General features: G+C 33.8%; 2 protein-coding genes across 2 annotated transcripts; both read right to left on the minus strand.

The window, feature by feature from the left end:
• Window positions 1,297-5,757, minus strand: LOC104736466 (CDPK-related kinase 4-like). Its single transcript, XM_010456451.2, is given in 11 exon segments — window positions 1,297-1,663; window positions 1,772-1,939; window positions 2,350-2,412; window positions 2,842-2,946; window positions 3,194-3,303; window positions 3,432-3,728; window positions 3,949-4,027; window positions 4,137-4,245; window positions 4,362-4,403; window positions 4,596-4,751; window positions 5,076-5,757. Coding segments are annotated over 11 exon segments (1,794 nt in total). The 5' UTR covers window positions 5,603-5,757; the 3' UTR covers window positions 1,297-1,525.
• Window positions 10,694-13,042, minus strand: LOC104736467 (polyadenylate-binding protein-interacting protein 13-like). The gene is made up of 10 exons (XM_010456453.2): window positions 12,634-13,042; window positions 12,177-12,272; window positions 11,987-12,031; window positions 11,819-11,891; window positions 11,632-11,744; window positions 11,469-11,528; window positions 11,305-11,352; window positions 11,154-11,222; window positions 10,987-11,048; window positions 10,694-10,907 (listed from the first exon to the last, which is right to left on the minus strand). The coding sequence occupies exons 1-10, from the start codon at window positions 12,970-12,972 to the stop codon at window positions 10,856-10,858; spliced, it is 957 nt and encodes a 318-aa protein (XP_010454755.1). The 5' UTR covers window positions 12,973-13,042; the 3' UTR covers window positions 10,694-10,855.

Below are 13,579 nucleotides of genomic sequence, written 5' to 3' on the forward strand. Positions count from 1 at the left end.
TGTGTAATTGTTCTTTGCTCTTTTAATAAAACGTGGGGTAATACCCCGACCGTTTACCAAAAAAAACTGTTTTCTTTTTCACTAAATAACTTTATCAGTTAAATTATATAAATATGATTGTTTGTTATTAATATATAAAATAAATTAAATTTATATAAGGTTTTAATAAACTTAATTATACATATGTATATCTACATTTTAATCTGACCACATTATATTTACATACCAATAGCAATAAACATTTACATATTTAAAAGCTTATATACATATGTAATTTTTTATTGTTATTAATATGTAAATTAAATCTAATCAAAATAACGTTCTATATTGAAAACCACATATACTTTAATTTTATAATATATTTTTTAATCAAATATAAGCATATATATATATATATATATATCCATTGTGTGTTTTTTATATGTTTTTCTAGATCTACTTATTCTTATTTGAGGAAACCTAATATATTTTTGTTATAAATGTTAGTTTTCAAAAACATGTTACATAGTACATTTTCCCCCTTTTTTGTTTTTTAAGAATGAGTGTATCTAAACTCAAAATATATCAGATACAAACAATGTCTCTTAATTAAAACACATGTAAAACAAGTCTAACTAACACAGTCGAAGAAAAAGTAGTTACAACTATGAATTTCAATTGTATCTGTATGAATAATTGAACCGTAATATCTGTGGAATGCTAAATTAGACAAGACCCACATTATCAATAATTTACGAGTAGACATACTGATTCATGAAAAGCTTGTTCTAACCAACCACCCACTTCAATTTTCACTACCCCCTACGAACCTCCGCGTTTTTGGTTACACTCACTTTACATGTTTGAGGAAATATATGTTTTACGCTACACATGCAAGAAAAAAATCATCCTCATCGATTTATAGTTTACCAAAAGCGAAAATGATTGACGATTAATTGCTATATTGCGTTAATTTCATCCCAGGGAACTAGGGAAGGATGACAAGTAAATCCCTTTGTATAATTGTATGCTACATAATCTTGAGAATGATTCAAGAAACCACAACTTCTTTGATTGTACGTTCTTTGAATTAAACTGCTTGGAACACTTGTGTCACTCGCCTCTCTTTTGACAATTCTCGGCCCAATGGATAGGTGTGATAGGTGTTATAATTACCAATTCGAGTAAAATTAGTACTATTATTTACTTTTTACGTCGTCATCTTTCCACTAGCTTTGTTTTTTTTTAATGATCTCTACACTAACTAAACTATGCCGATGTTTTATCATACTAACGAAACTGAAAGCTGAGAAACAAAATCAGAACAACACCTCCCCCAATTCCTATAATATATAAATATATATTTCCTTTTTTTGGTTTCTTTTAGGTTTTGGTTCCTCTGAAAACAAAATGCCCCACGAATCATTTACAAAGGAAATAAATACCTACTCGACTTCACTTCCACTTCAGGTCTCTGATGACGGCGTCATTTTGGATGTTTCTTGAAACTCAATTCACATGTTAGAAGACTTTACATTACAATATGTCACCTAGGTCTCGAGCTCGAGCTTCGTACGGTCACACCATGCAAGAACTTAGCATAGCCCAAGAAACTCAGCTTTCCGTCTGAACTCCGGATCCAATCCTTGAGCAGAGGATACGCACTCGGTCCCAGGCTCATCTCCTGCAGTCACACACACCACAAAATTAGAAAAATGTTTTTAAATCTCAAGAAATATATGGTGATATACGCGATCTCATAGAAGTTTAAAGCACGACTGTAGGATTGTACCCCAGCAAGTTCTTGGACGGATATGAGTCGGTTTCCTTCCTGTTCGAAGTGCTCAAATGCTGAAGTTGCAACCTGTTCCCATTCTTCAAGAGCCTCCAGTTGGTAAACACTGACTGCAGCCGCACAGAACTCATCAAAGTCGAGCTTCTTTTGCGCCAGCGGTTGCATCTTCATAGAAAGGAAAAAAAAAGTAAGAAAAAAGCGAAAATTCAAAAGCCCAGTGCTACAACTGTAAGAGTATGAAAATCAGTAAAGAAACATCAATCTCAATAACGGGAGAAAACTTTAGCAATATTATGATGACTCCAGCATGCTTTAAATATAAAACCAATGATAATACTCTGCTGTTACATGCACAATGGGAAACAAAGTGAAACTCAAATTTAAATTGAGGAATTATGATGAAAACAGTAACCACTAAAGCTTAACGAGTCAGAATCTTTTTCTCAAAGTATCCCACCCTAGAGGAAATCTACAATCAATTTCGACTACCACCACCAATAAGCATTTCTGCATTCATACTTGGTTCACCCATAAACTTCAAAAGCAAAGACAATATATAACAACAGATACGTTACCGTGTTTAAAATGTCAGGAAGCCTTGATTCCATCATAGCATCAGTAGCATATCTCGTTAAAGCCTGCAGTTACACTCAAACGATTATAACTGATATGTATAAGTTTGTTGTTCTTTCATAAATCAATATTCTATTCATTTCAATAGGAAACTATTTCGTATTTCTATTCCTTCATTTCTTTTTCTCAGGAAGCTTTTAGGTTTAACTATATATAGGATGCAGTCTTGGTTGTAAGAATCATGCAAGCTAGATAGAACTTTGAAAGATTTATCAAGGAAAAGCTTTGTGCTTTGTTTATTGGCTTTTGCTGAAGGAAACCATTGGTGTTTTAGTTCTGATTTGTTTCCCTTTGTGATTTTAAGCTCTATAATATTTCCATTCAGAAAATGGGATCTCGAGATCAATAAGGTATACATATAGTGGATATAATAGATTATCAAATCAAAGACCGAGTAAAAATGCTATAGCTAAATCAGGCAAAGACACACTGACCGTGGTGAAACAGTTTAGAGATAGGCCTCCGTCTTTAGGGTCCAGGAGCATGAACTGTGCCTTAAGGAATACCAGTTCTTCATCGGGTATAGCTTTGGAGAGAGCCTATTTAAAAGATTAAAACAGAAAAAAACCGATCAAGATAAGAACACAGACAACCATAAGACAAATGTTATCAAATGAATGCTGTATCAGGATATTATTCACTGAGTGCCAAAGAAAAGATGAGTAACATTCTGTTGGAAGCATTAATAGTCTGAGGATTTTGATAAGTAGATCAGCTATGTATATATAAGTAGAAAGGGAAAAGATAAATGCGCTCGATTATAGTATGAGGGTGTCAAGCACTTACCTTAAGTGCTGATCGTCTAAAAGGTGAGGCACGAATATAGGACCTGACCAACTTGTAGACGGAGAAATCAAGAAGTAAACCAGGGTTTTCATCACGTAACCACGGATGAGCTGCAAAAAATATCATATAATAATACCGCTTATGGAAAGCCCAACTCATAATAATACTTGAAGCCATACTCTTTTTTCTTTTTCAAGATCAGTGTCCCATATTAAACCACCAAAAAAAAAGAACTTACCTAGAGCTTGAGCAGCTGTCATTCGTTTCCTATGGTCCTTGTTAAGAAGCCTTTTCACGAAGTCTTTGCCAGTAGGAGATATTGAAGGCCATGGCATATCCTCAAAATTAGGGTTAGCTCTAAGCACACATCGGAATATCGCAGACTCAGTTCTTCCATAGAATGGTCTGCTTCCACAGAGTAGTATGTAACTTATGACACCAATGCTCCACATATCCGCTTCAGTGCTGTAAGACCTATGGAGTACTTCGGGTGCAACATAGTATGCACTTCCTACAACATCATTGAGGCGCTGATCTGCAAATGTAAAAGATTAACAAGAAAAAAGTACAATTAGAAAATCAAACGTGAGCATAATCTTATACATATGAGATTTGCAAGACTAATAATGCCAAGGAGACACAACAAATTACAGTTGTGATAATCATACTGAATATCACATTGCAGCAAAACTCATCAGAAAACTTAAATGACAAAGCTTATAACAAGAAAGGGGAACAAAGAAATAAATCATTACCGTATCTAATGAAATCAGACAAGCCAAAATCTATGACCTTGAGTATTGCATCCTCGTTTCTGCTGGTGAAGAGAAAATTCTGGAAACATATTTGTACCATGTGTTTAAGCAACCGTAAATAACAACAAAGACGGAATAGGTGGCATTAACTGAAATATCAGAAACTTATAAAAAAACAGACTGTGTACCTCCGGCTTCAGATCACGGTGCACAACACCTTGAAGATGAAAAAATGCTGTTGCAGACAAAATCTGCACAAGAATACGTTTGGCATCGACTTCAGGGTATCGTCCACCTCTGCAGTAACATACAAGATAATAATACAAGGTTGGAACCCATATCTACTGCAAATCTAACTAGCCATGGTAGGCCGCAATTAAAACACTCATAGGAAAGCAAGACTTTGGATTTACCTCGCCAAAATTCTATCCAATAGCTCTCCACCTTCGCATAACCTAGAAGCATATAAGAGAGAAAGATTGAATATTCTAAAGTCGACTCATTTAATAAACTAGTAAATCTTGTACTTTAAACTGAAAAACTTGGAAACAGCCAGCCACTTAAAAATGTAACATTTACTTAAAAAACTCAATGATGAATCTTCCAAATCCAAACACAATGAGATGAGTTAAGTAAACTACACTTACTCCATAACAACAAAGACATTATCAGCATCCTCATATACATCATAGAACTTAACCATTTGCCTATGCCCGGACAAAGCTTTCAGCAACTTCACTTCTCGACGAACATCTTCTATAGATAAAGCCGATGTCATCTGAAAAACCAAAAAACCAAGTGTTCTCAGAACAAGCTCAAGAACCTAGCTTTTTAACATTCTACATTCCATCAATTTTGGGAATCTTGTACTCTCTCTAAAATCTTTATAGAGATTATTCTGAAATAGTGATTTATGTTGTGAACAGTAAGAACCAAGAGTCCCTACATCTCTGATGGTTAGGTATCACATTGTCTCTCTCTTNGAGAGAGAGTGTTGAAGGATCTTCCCGCGAGATGGAGATGAGGCGATTACGCAGGATCCGATTGATGAGAGTTCGTATAGCTGAAGGGGTTGATACTTGCCCAGAGAATATCCGATGATTCTTCTCCCTCCATATCATGTAGACTGACACCTGAAGGAGAAGCTTTGCGACCTTGCTTGCATAGTGAGCAGGAGACGATTGGAGCGTCAAAGCCCAATCCGACGCTAACTGGAGTGAAGCCGNTCGAAGTTCTTCCCAAACCCGAAATTCTTATCCAGCCTCTCTCCGCCGCCTCCGCCGTTATCACCACCGTGATCCGCCACTTCTTCGCTATCCTCCGGGATCGGCTCATCCCGAGGCTGAGGCGGAGCGCCACGTCGCCGTCTCAAAGCCGCCATAATCGGTTTCGCAGGCGACGGTGGAGGAAACGGCCATTTGAACTTTCTCCCCGGAGTTCTCGCCGGCGATGGAGCTACTCCCGCCGGCAAAGGGCTCTGGAAAGGGCTAATGTTGTAGGAGTTGTTGACTTCGGAAGCAGCCGGAGACTGAGGAACCGAACCACGCCGGTTATTTTCCGTCGGTTGAGAAGGTTGATTCGTAACCTCGCCGTTTCCGGCGGGGATCTCGTCGTCCTTGACGGCGGAGGTGTTCCGGCTGTAACAATGACCCATGACCGTTGGATGTTGAGCTCACAATTGACTGATCGGTCAGAGTCAATACATCGGACGGTGAGGAGACGAAGTTTGAATAGCGAAGAAAAAAAACAAATGTTTTTTTTTTTGTAAAGGAGAAAAAAAAAATGAAGATTTCAATAAATAAAGAAAAAAAAGAGCTCAAAGATTTAAAAGCGAAAAAAAAAAAAAAAAAAAGGGGAAGGCGTTATTGTTTAAAAAGAAGAGCACCCACTAAACAACAAGAGGGAAGAGCGCGTAGTGTGACATTTAATCACTTTTTTTTTTTTTGGTGAAATGTTAAATTTATACCAATAAAAAAAGTTCACATTTTTACAATGAAACCCAAAAAAAACAAATACCCAGCTCAAAAGAGAGAGAGCAGTGGAACAGATACAGATACAATAGGTAATGAGCTTTAGCCACTATAAAAGTGGCTCTGAGAAACATCCAAAATAAAATCCAAGGAGAGAGAGTGTTGAAGGATCTTCCCGCGAGATGGAGATGAGGCGATTACGCAGGATCCGATTGATGAGAGTTCGTATAGCTGAAGGGGTTGATACTTGCCCAGAGAATATCCGATGATTCTTCTCCCTCCATATCATGTAGACTGACACCTGAAGGAGAAGCTTTGCGACCTTGCTTGCATAGTGAGCAGGAGACGATTGGAGCGTCAAAGCCCAATCCGACGCTAACTGGAGTGAAGCCGGGGGGTTCTGCGAGATTTTACTGGCCATGTGGGACCAGATAGAACGGGAGAACTCACATTCAAAGAACAGATGAGAGTGTGTATCGAGACCTGTTGCACAAAGTACGCAAGCCTCTGGAACCGTCAGTCCCCATCGACGTAGCCTATCCCGAGTGAGGAGACGACCTCGAACAGTTAGCCAGTGAATGAAGGAGTACCGTGGAACCGCTTTCTTAAACCATACTGATCTAAACCATGGCACAGCGGGCGAGGGTTGGCGGATTTGAAGCCATGTAGCTTTGGAGGAGAACTTGTCTGACCAAATGCCCGAAGGCAGTCTCCATTGGAACCCATCTGACTCACTTACAGAGGAAGGAGGAGAGATAGCCGACAGACAGGTCTGAAGCTGCTCGGCTTGCGCTGATCGTGCATTGGGAAAAAACCAAAGATCTTCCCTGGTTGCTTCTGCGACAGTTGCCCCTTTGCTAATTCGCAACTCACGAGGGCCTACCTCACCAAAGAGATCGATTAATGGCCCAAGCGGGGACCAAGAATCATACCAAAACTAAAAATTAAATAAACAAGCAATAAAGAGTACCTTTTTTTTAATTGTTGGTTCAATTTCATTTAATGACACATCTTATCATGTTAATTGTTGAATTTGTAAAAGTAACGACGAAAAATTGTTGAATTTGATGTTAATTGTTGAATTTGTAATAATAATATATATATATTATTTATTGAAAAGTGTTATCTTAGAAAACAATTATACAGTACTTAAAAATTAATGAAACACTTTACTATTATATTTTTTATATAATTTCAACTATTTACATATTTTCCGTCAAAATTGAACTTTACGAGTCTGAAGTCCAAATACACTTATTCGGTTATCTAATAAGAGGAATAACCTTTTATCAAAACAAAAAATAGAATGAAGGCATCCATATTTTACTAGAAGATTGACTACCTTATTACAAATTCATTTAGTGTGTTGAAACACCATGTTCTAGAATCAGCTAGTCCAGTAAGTGGATATTTTGAACTAAACCAGCAATAGACATATCATGAGTACGTCTGTCAACATTTCTATACGCACTTGACAATCTCTTTCAAAGCAAACCATTAGGAACCCTTGGGTTATGTATGTTGCATTATATTAAAGCTAGTAAAGCTTTAGCGTCTTCTAAAAGTGGATTAGCATAGTTAAGGTATGAACTTCCCCAACATTTGGTAACCCTCTCATAATCACTTACAATCCTGTCAGTGATTTTCTTGTGTGTTTGTGATTGTATTTCGCATCTAAATTACATTTGAACAAAAATTATGTTGGACGATCCACTATAAATCGAAGGAATAATTGGTGTAGATTTAGAATTTCTCCTTTAATTTGGGATGGTTGTTGCTATCCATTTTCAGATTTTTGCTTATTAAGTAATAAATTATTTAAATAACCAATTTTAAAACATTAATGTTGAAATCTATATTAACATTTTTGAAGTACATTTTGTGTTATTCTCTTTTAGTTTTGTTTATTTAAAAAGTTATTTATAACATTAACCCCTAAAAATTTTCCACAACTAACATTACTCCAGATTTTGTTTTCTAAGTATTTTACATTTTATTTCAATTAAAAAAATAACAGCAATCAATATGGAAATAGAAACTATCATATATTTAACCATACATTATGTTGTGTTTTGAAGATATTATATATCTGAATCCTTCGTAAACAAAGAAAAAAAACAATTTGATTCCCATTTTGTTTTCCAAAATCTGTGAGCTTTGATTTTTAACGTAAGAAAAATTTCGATTGAAAATTATTTAAATATTATAATTAACATATATAAACTTAATAAATTTTTTAATTATTATGAATAAGTAAAATTAAAAAATTCTAAAATACTATATAATGTGGTTATATAGTAGATGAGTTATACAGAGAAAATGTTGAAATTAATAAAATATTATTAAATTTGTGTTAACACGTGTTAAATCTTCATTTAGTTATTTATCAACACTACTAATATTAGAATATTTGACATAAAATCAAGTTGATTTAACTAAGATTGTATAAAATAATTAAATCATTAGGAAAATGTGACTTAATCACAGCGTATAATTACTGATTATGTATTTAAATCCCTTATTTTTTGTTATAATAATTAAAAATCAAAATAGAATCTCAAACAATAAACAAAACAAACTAAATATAACAAACAAATGGTCATGAAGTGTATTCCGGGTTAAAAAATAATATAAATATTTAGCTGCACAACAACTAAAAAATTTAGTTATTCCTCTATTTACAAAACATTCAATATTTAACAAATAGATACAACATAAAATATAAATTATAATAGAAGTTATATGTCCGCGGTGTACCGCGGGTTAAAATCTAGTGTAGTTGATAACTAGATTATGTTTTAAAATTAATGAATTAATCTGTGTTTTTAAAATTGAGAGATTGAAGAGGCCATTTTATCATAATATCTATCATATTTTCTCGATTTTAACATGTCTGTAGAAGATCTTTCCTATGGTCAACTCAACCCCTATGTAGGCATGACCAAAATCAAACCGTAACCGTATTTCGGACCGTAACCGGACCGTATCCGAACCGTAACCAGACTGTAATCGTATAAAATGATTAAAAACCGTAACCGTTAATCGTAAATATGTGGTTAAGTTATATTAACCATAACCGTTAATTAACCATAACCATATCAAAACCATTGGTTAACCGCATAGTTAAACCATAATTTGTTAACCGTAACCGTTTTAAAAATATAATAAAATATACTAATTATTATTTATTTAATATGAATTATATAATATATAGAAATATGAGTACACTAAAAAAGATATTAATTATAAATAAATAATATCAATTATATTATATCATCAAATAATATTAACCGTATCATATTATCAAATAACCGTAACTGTATATAACCGTAACCGCTTCAACCGGAACCGTATTTAACCATAACCGGTGGTTGATAAACCATAACCGTGATAACCGTAACCGTGGTCATGCTTACTCCTATGTACAATAAAAGAATCCCTGAAACTACCTAACAAATTATTCAACAATTATTTTGTTTCCATTTTTCTTTTTAAAATAAAAATTCCAAAATAATAATAAAAACGCTCGTTAGTTACAGAAAATAAATAAAATAAGGGAAGTAATAATATAATAATTTTTGAAGAAACTGACTCTGATCTGTCACCATATGTCCATATATGCATGAGAAACGCGAAAACGAGTTAATACAGTCACCTACTACTCCCTCCACCGTCAAGCAACTGAAAAAGACCACAAAAGGCCACTTTTTACATCTTTTAATATAAACCGGTTGAAACGGCCTTGATACAAATTAGTAACCAAATCTCATTCAACATATCGCCGGTTTGGTCCAAACAATTAGATGGTCGCCAGAATTTGCTGCCTTCTCAGTAGGAGAATCAATCAATCGTCTCTTAAACGTAGGGTCCGGTTTGATTGTTGACTTGTGTCGCACGAAATATTTTACGTTGGGTCTGTCTGGTCGTAACTTTTTTCGTATACGTAATCTTCATTCTCCAACCATCTTGACCGGTTGGCGGTTGGTTAGCCGACGATAGTCTCATCAGTTGACATTTTCATTCCATTTCTATATATATTTGGTTTCTCCTTTTCTTTCAACCTTTGTATACGTTTATATATAAGTATATAACAGGTTAATGTCCCAAATTTTGACAAAGTTCTTCCGGTTACACAGTTATATACTTATATATTTTGACTAGGTCAAGTTTATGATCTTTTAAACATGATTTGTATTTTAAATTACAAACTTAAAGTCAACTAAAACTTCCATATGTACTGTACTTAATTTTTCTGTTGTGGGTTCACATTTGAGTGTAAGTTTGTCAAATCACATAAAACAAATCAAACAATTCATTCAAATACTATCGTTTAATATTTGTCAATTGTATTGAACCAACGTTTTTTGGTGAACAAATTTTACATTCATATAGAAAAAAAGTCGTTTAATATCATAGTGAAACGAACTCAAATAGCTTATTTCAAACAAAGATGCAATTAAAACTCAAGGAAAAAGATTAGGAAAACAAAATTAAAAAAAAAAACAGAGAAACTAAATCTTCATTTACACAAAGAAAAAGTCTCCTAAAGGCTAACAGAAACAATACCAAAAAGATCAAATATTAAAAAACCCAACAACTTTCACTTTCATCAAAAAAAAAACATTGAATAAATCATACCAAACATAAATGCATGAAGACTGAAGAGCCAGAGAAAGAGAGAAAGTGAGGTCTTAAAATGATCCATATATAAAAGATAACCAAAAAGATTAAAATAATTGAAAAAAAAAAAAAAACAGATCAGTTTGGTTCTGAGTTTATAGAAGAAGAAGAAGAAGAAAGATTAGCCTAAGTTACTGATAGTTCATAGTTCAAAAGATACCCGAGCAGCCTGCCGAACAAAAGGATCTTTATATGAACAGAAAACGCTTTCAACTAGTTTCAAGCATCCTCCTCTCTGTCTCTATTTGCACTTAGCTTTAGTTTACATCAGAGCGGTGTGGCCTCACTGGCGTCTTTGACGGGCTTACTCTTCACACACATAGACAAAGCAAACATTAATCTCACAGTGATAAGTGTTATTAACCTTATTTATTTCTTGTAAGCTCACCTTATTTGGAGCCCTCCCAAGACAATACCACTGCAATTAATAGCAGAAACTGCACTTTCTGCCTGAAAATACACGCAAAGAGTCATAGCATATAAATAATGTTCATAAACGAGGGATAAATACTACAATCGAAATTCATGAATGGAAACAAGCGATTAGAAACTCACCAGACTAAATTCGACAAAAGCAATGCTGGTTTCGTGGTAACTGTCTCCAAGCAGCCTCAGATGGTGAACCTAAAAATAAAAAAACAGAGATGCTGTTAAATGAGAAAACACAACATCTTTAATAGTACAGACAAAACCAAATTATCTATACCTCACCACAAGCTGTTGTAAAGAAATCTTCCAATTCCGTTTGAGTGACCTACATTTTTTTTTAAAAACGTATATAAGATGGTAAACGTTGATTAGTCTGATATGAAAATAGGAGGTACTGAGCGTAACAGAGGATCTGACAAAAATGAACATAATAAGTTTTACCATTTTGCCAATGTTAGTACAGTAAACAGTCCTTGCACACTTCTCTCGCTCGTCCTCAGACTAAAGGAAAGAAAACAACATTATGCGAACACGTAGTTGTGAGATTGAATCAGAGTTATCTATAGTCGTCAAGCTCAAGATTGATTATATTAATTCAACTTACCTTTGGAAGGAAATATGGGTTAACAGGCGTGATCGCTGTTTTGGAAATAAGAACCCTAATAGGATGAGAACCAACCATAGTACCCGATTTTCCTAAAGCAGACCTAGCTCCCTCTGAGAACATTACTTCACTGATTAATAAACAAAACAAGAACAATTTCAACTCATAAGAAATTTGGCAGAAGTACCTGAATTAGTGAACTCAATGAAGGCAAAACGGAGAATAGACTTATAGTCACCGCATATACGGCAATCAACAACCTGTAAACCCAAAAATTAGCAACCAAAAAAAAAATGTATAAGAATTGAGTGAACACCAAGAAACAAATCTGGTTTAAAGATCATTACGTGAGTACCTGGCCACAAGATAAAAATAGACTTGCAAGCTGCTCCTCAGTAACCTATATATAAAAGAAAAAGATAAAGAGAGCTTTTGGTTGTTTAATTTGACAAAACAAAAAGAGATCTTTTGGTTATATATATCAGATTCATTATGAGAAAAATGGTTTCTAACTGAGACAATGTATAGATATATCTGTTTTATACTTGTTGATCGATGTCTAAGACATATATAGTTCTCCTGATCTGACTCAAGTTTGTTCTTTTCTTCATCGATCGCCTCCCTTGGTCAAAGTTCATTCTCTGTGTTTAATTGACAAGACTTAAAGAACAAGCATGCATTACGAAGAATAACAATTATCTAACAAAAAAAATCAATACGCACAAAGCTTTCAGTCACAATTCAAAAGGGTTACTTCATTACCAAAATCTCGAAAATGTTAAAATTAAATAACATCAAACCAAAATAAAGATGGAGAAAATGTATGTGGTATGAACAAATTGATTAAATTCCTCAACACAGACGTCCGAAATGAAAAATAAAATGCAAAGAAGTCAAAACCATTTTGATCAAACATTGAGCAGAGATTTATTTCATGCAACATAATAAATCCAACACAAAGATATCGTAATTCAGAGAAAATATAAAATATGATATGTATACCCTTGTAGCAAAATGGCCAGTCTCCTCAATAGAAATAACTTGCATTGGAAAATAGTTAGCAAACCATAATCTATTTCTTAAGAACTCGGAGTGGTTTAGAGCAAGCGGAGAAGGAACATATTCCTTAGCCATTGGATTCAAATGACTCTTGAGATTCACTTCATCACTGGTTCTTTGTGTTGATTCGTTTGTGATATTTGGAGTTTCGACAGAGCTATTGGATTTAGATTTCTGATCATCAGGAGATGGCAGTTTTGTGTCTTCTAAGGAATCAGTATTGTTGTCTGAATCATGATCAGAAGAGTCGACTTTCACATCAGCATTTTCAACAACAGCCATGATCAAACCAAAAGATGGATGTTCAGATGGAAATAAGATATCAGAAAACAACTCATGAACTGAAGAAATGTTTGAAGATTTAAGGAAATAATCATAATGGAGGGATCTCATCATTATGATCTTTATAGCTAAACAATACTTTCTAGTCAAGATTTTTATTTCATTTTTTTTGACATTAGTCAAGAAAATAAGCAAATACAATAAATTATAATTATTATTTTATTTTCATTTTCTTCATATTTCTTCCTACATTTAAAGTGATTTTATTAATAGGAGTCTGATATTATTTTCTCTCTCTTATTTATCTATATTTACTTTTAATTTCTTATTTGGCAACATGTTTTACCATTTTTTTTCTTATTTTTGATAATTTTCTTCATTACTTTTTTGGGGACAATCTGTTTCTTTTTTTTTTACCTTTGGCAACATATTTTAACGAATTCTTAATTTCTTATGTTCACAAAGGTGAATATATAAAATGCGTAAATAAATACTTTCTATTTTTACACGCACTTTCCTTAAATGAATAAATAAATTTCATGATTATAGTTAAGATTTTATTAATTTATACAAAATGGTTAATTCCTGTAATATATTAGATTTTTAA

Source organism: Camelina sativa, chromosome 13 (assembly GCF_000633955.1).
Source record: "Camelina sativa cultivar DH55 chromosome 13, Cs, whole genome shotgun sequence".
NCBI classification, from domain to species: Eukaryota; Viridiplantae; Streptophyta; class Magnoliopsida; order Brassicales; family Brassicaceae; genus Camelina; species Camelina sativa.

What these genes read in the sequence shown, in the direction of transcription:
- LOC104736467 (XM_010456453.2), bottom strand. Translation starts at nt 12,972, where the DNA reads ATGGCTGTTGTTGAAAATGCTGATGTGAAAGTCGACTCTTCTGATCAT. An exon ending in CATTGAGTTCACTAATTCAG is followed by an intron (nt 11,745 to 11,818) that starts GTACTTCTGCCA and finishes TAATGTTCTCAG; the next exon opens with AGGGAGCTAGGTCTGCTTTA. An exon ending in TTACAACAGCTTGTGGTGAG is followed by an intron (nt 11,223 to 11,304) that starts GTATAGATAATT and finishes TTTTATTTTTAG; the next exon opens with GTTCACCATCTGAGGCTGCT.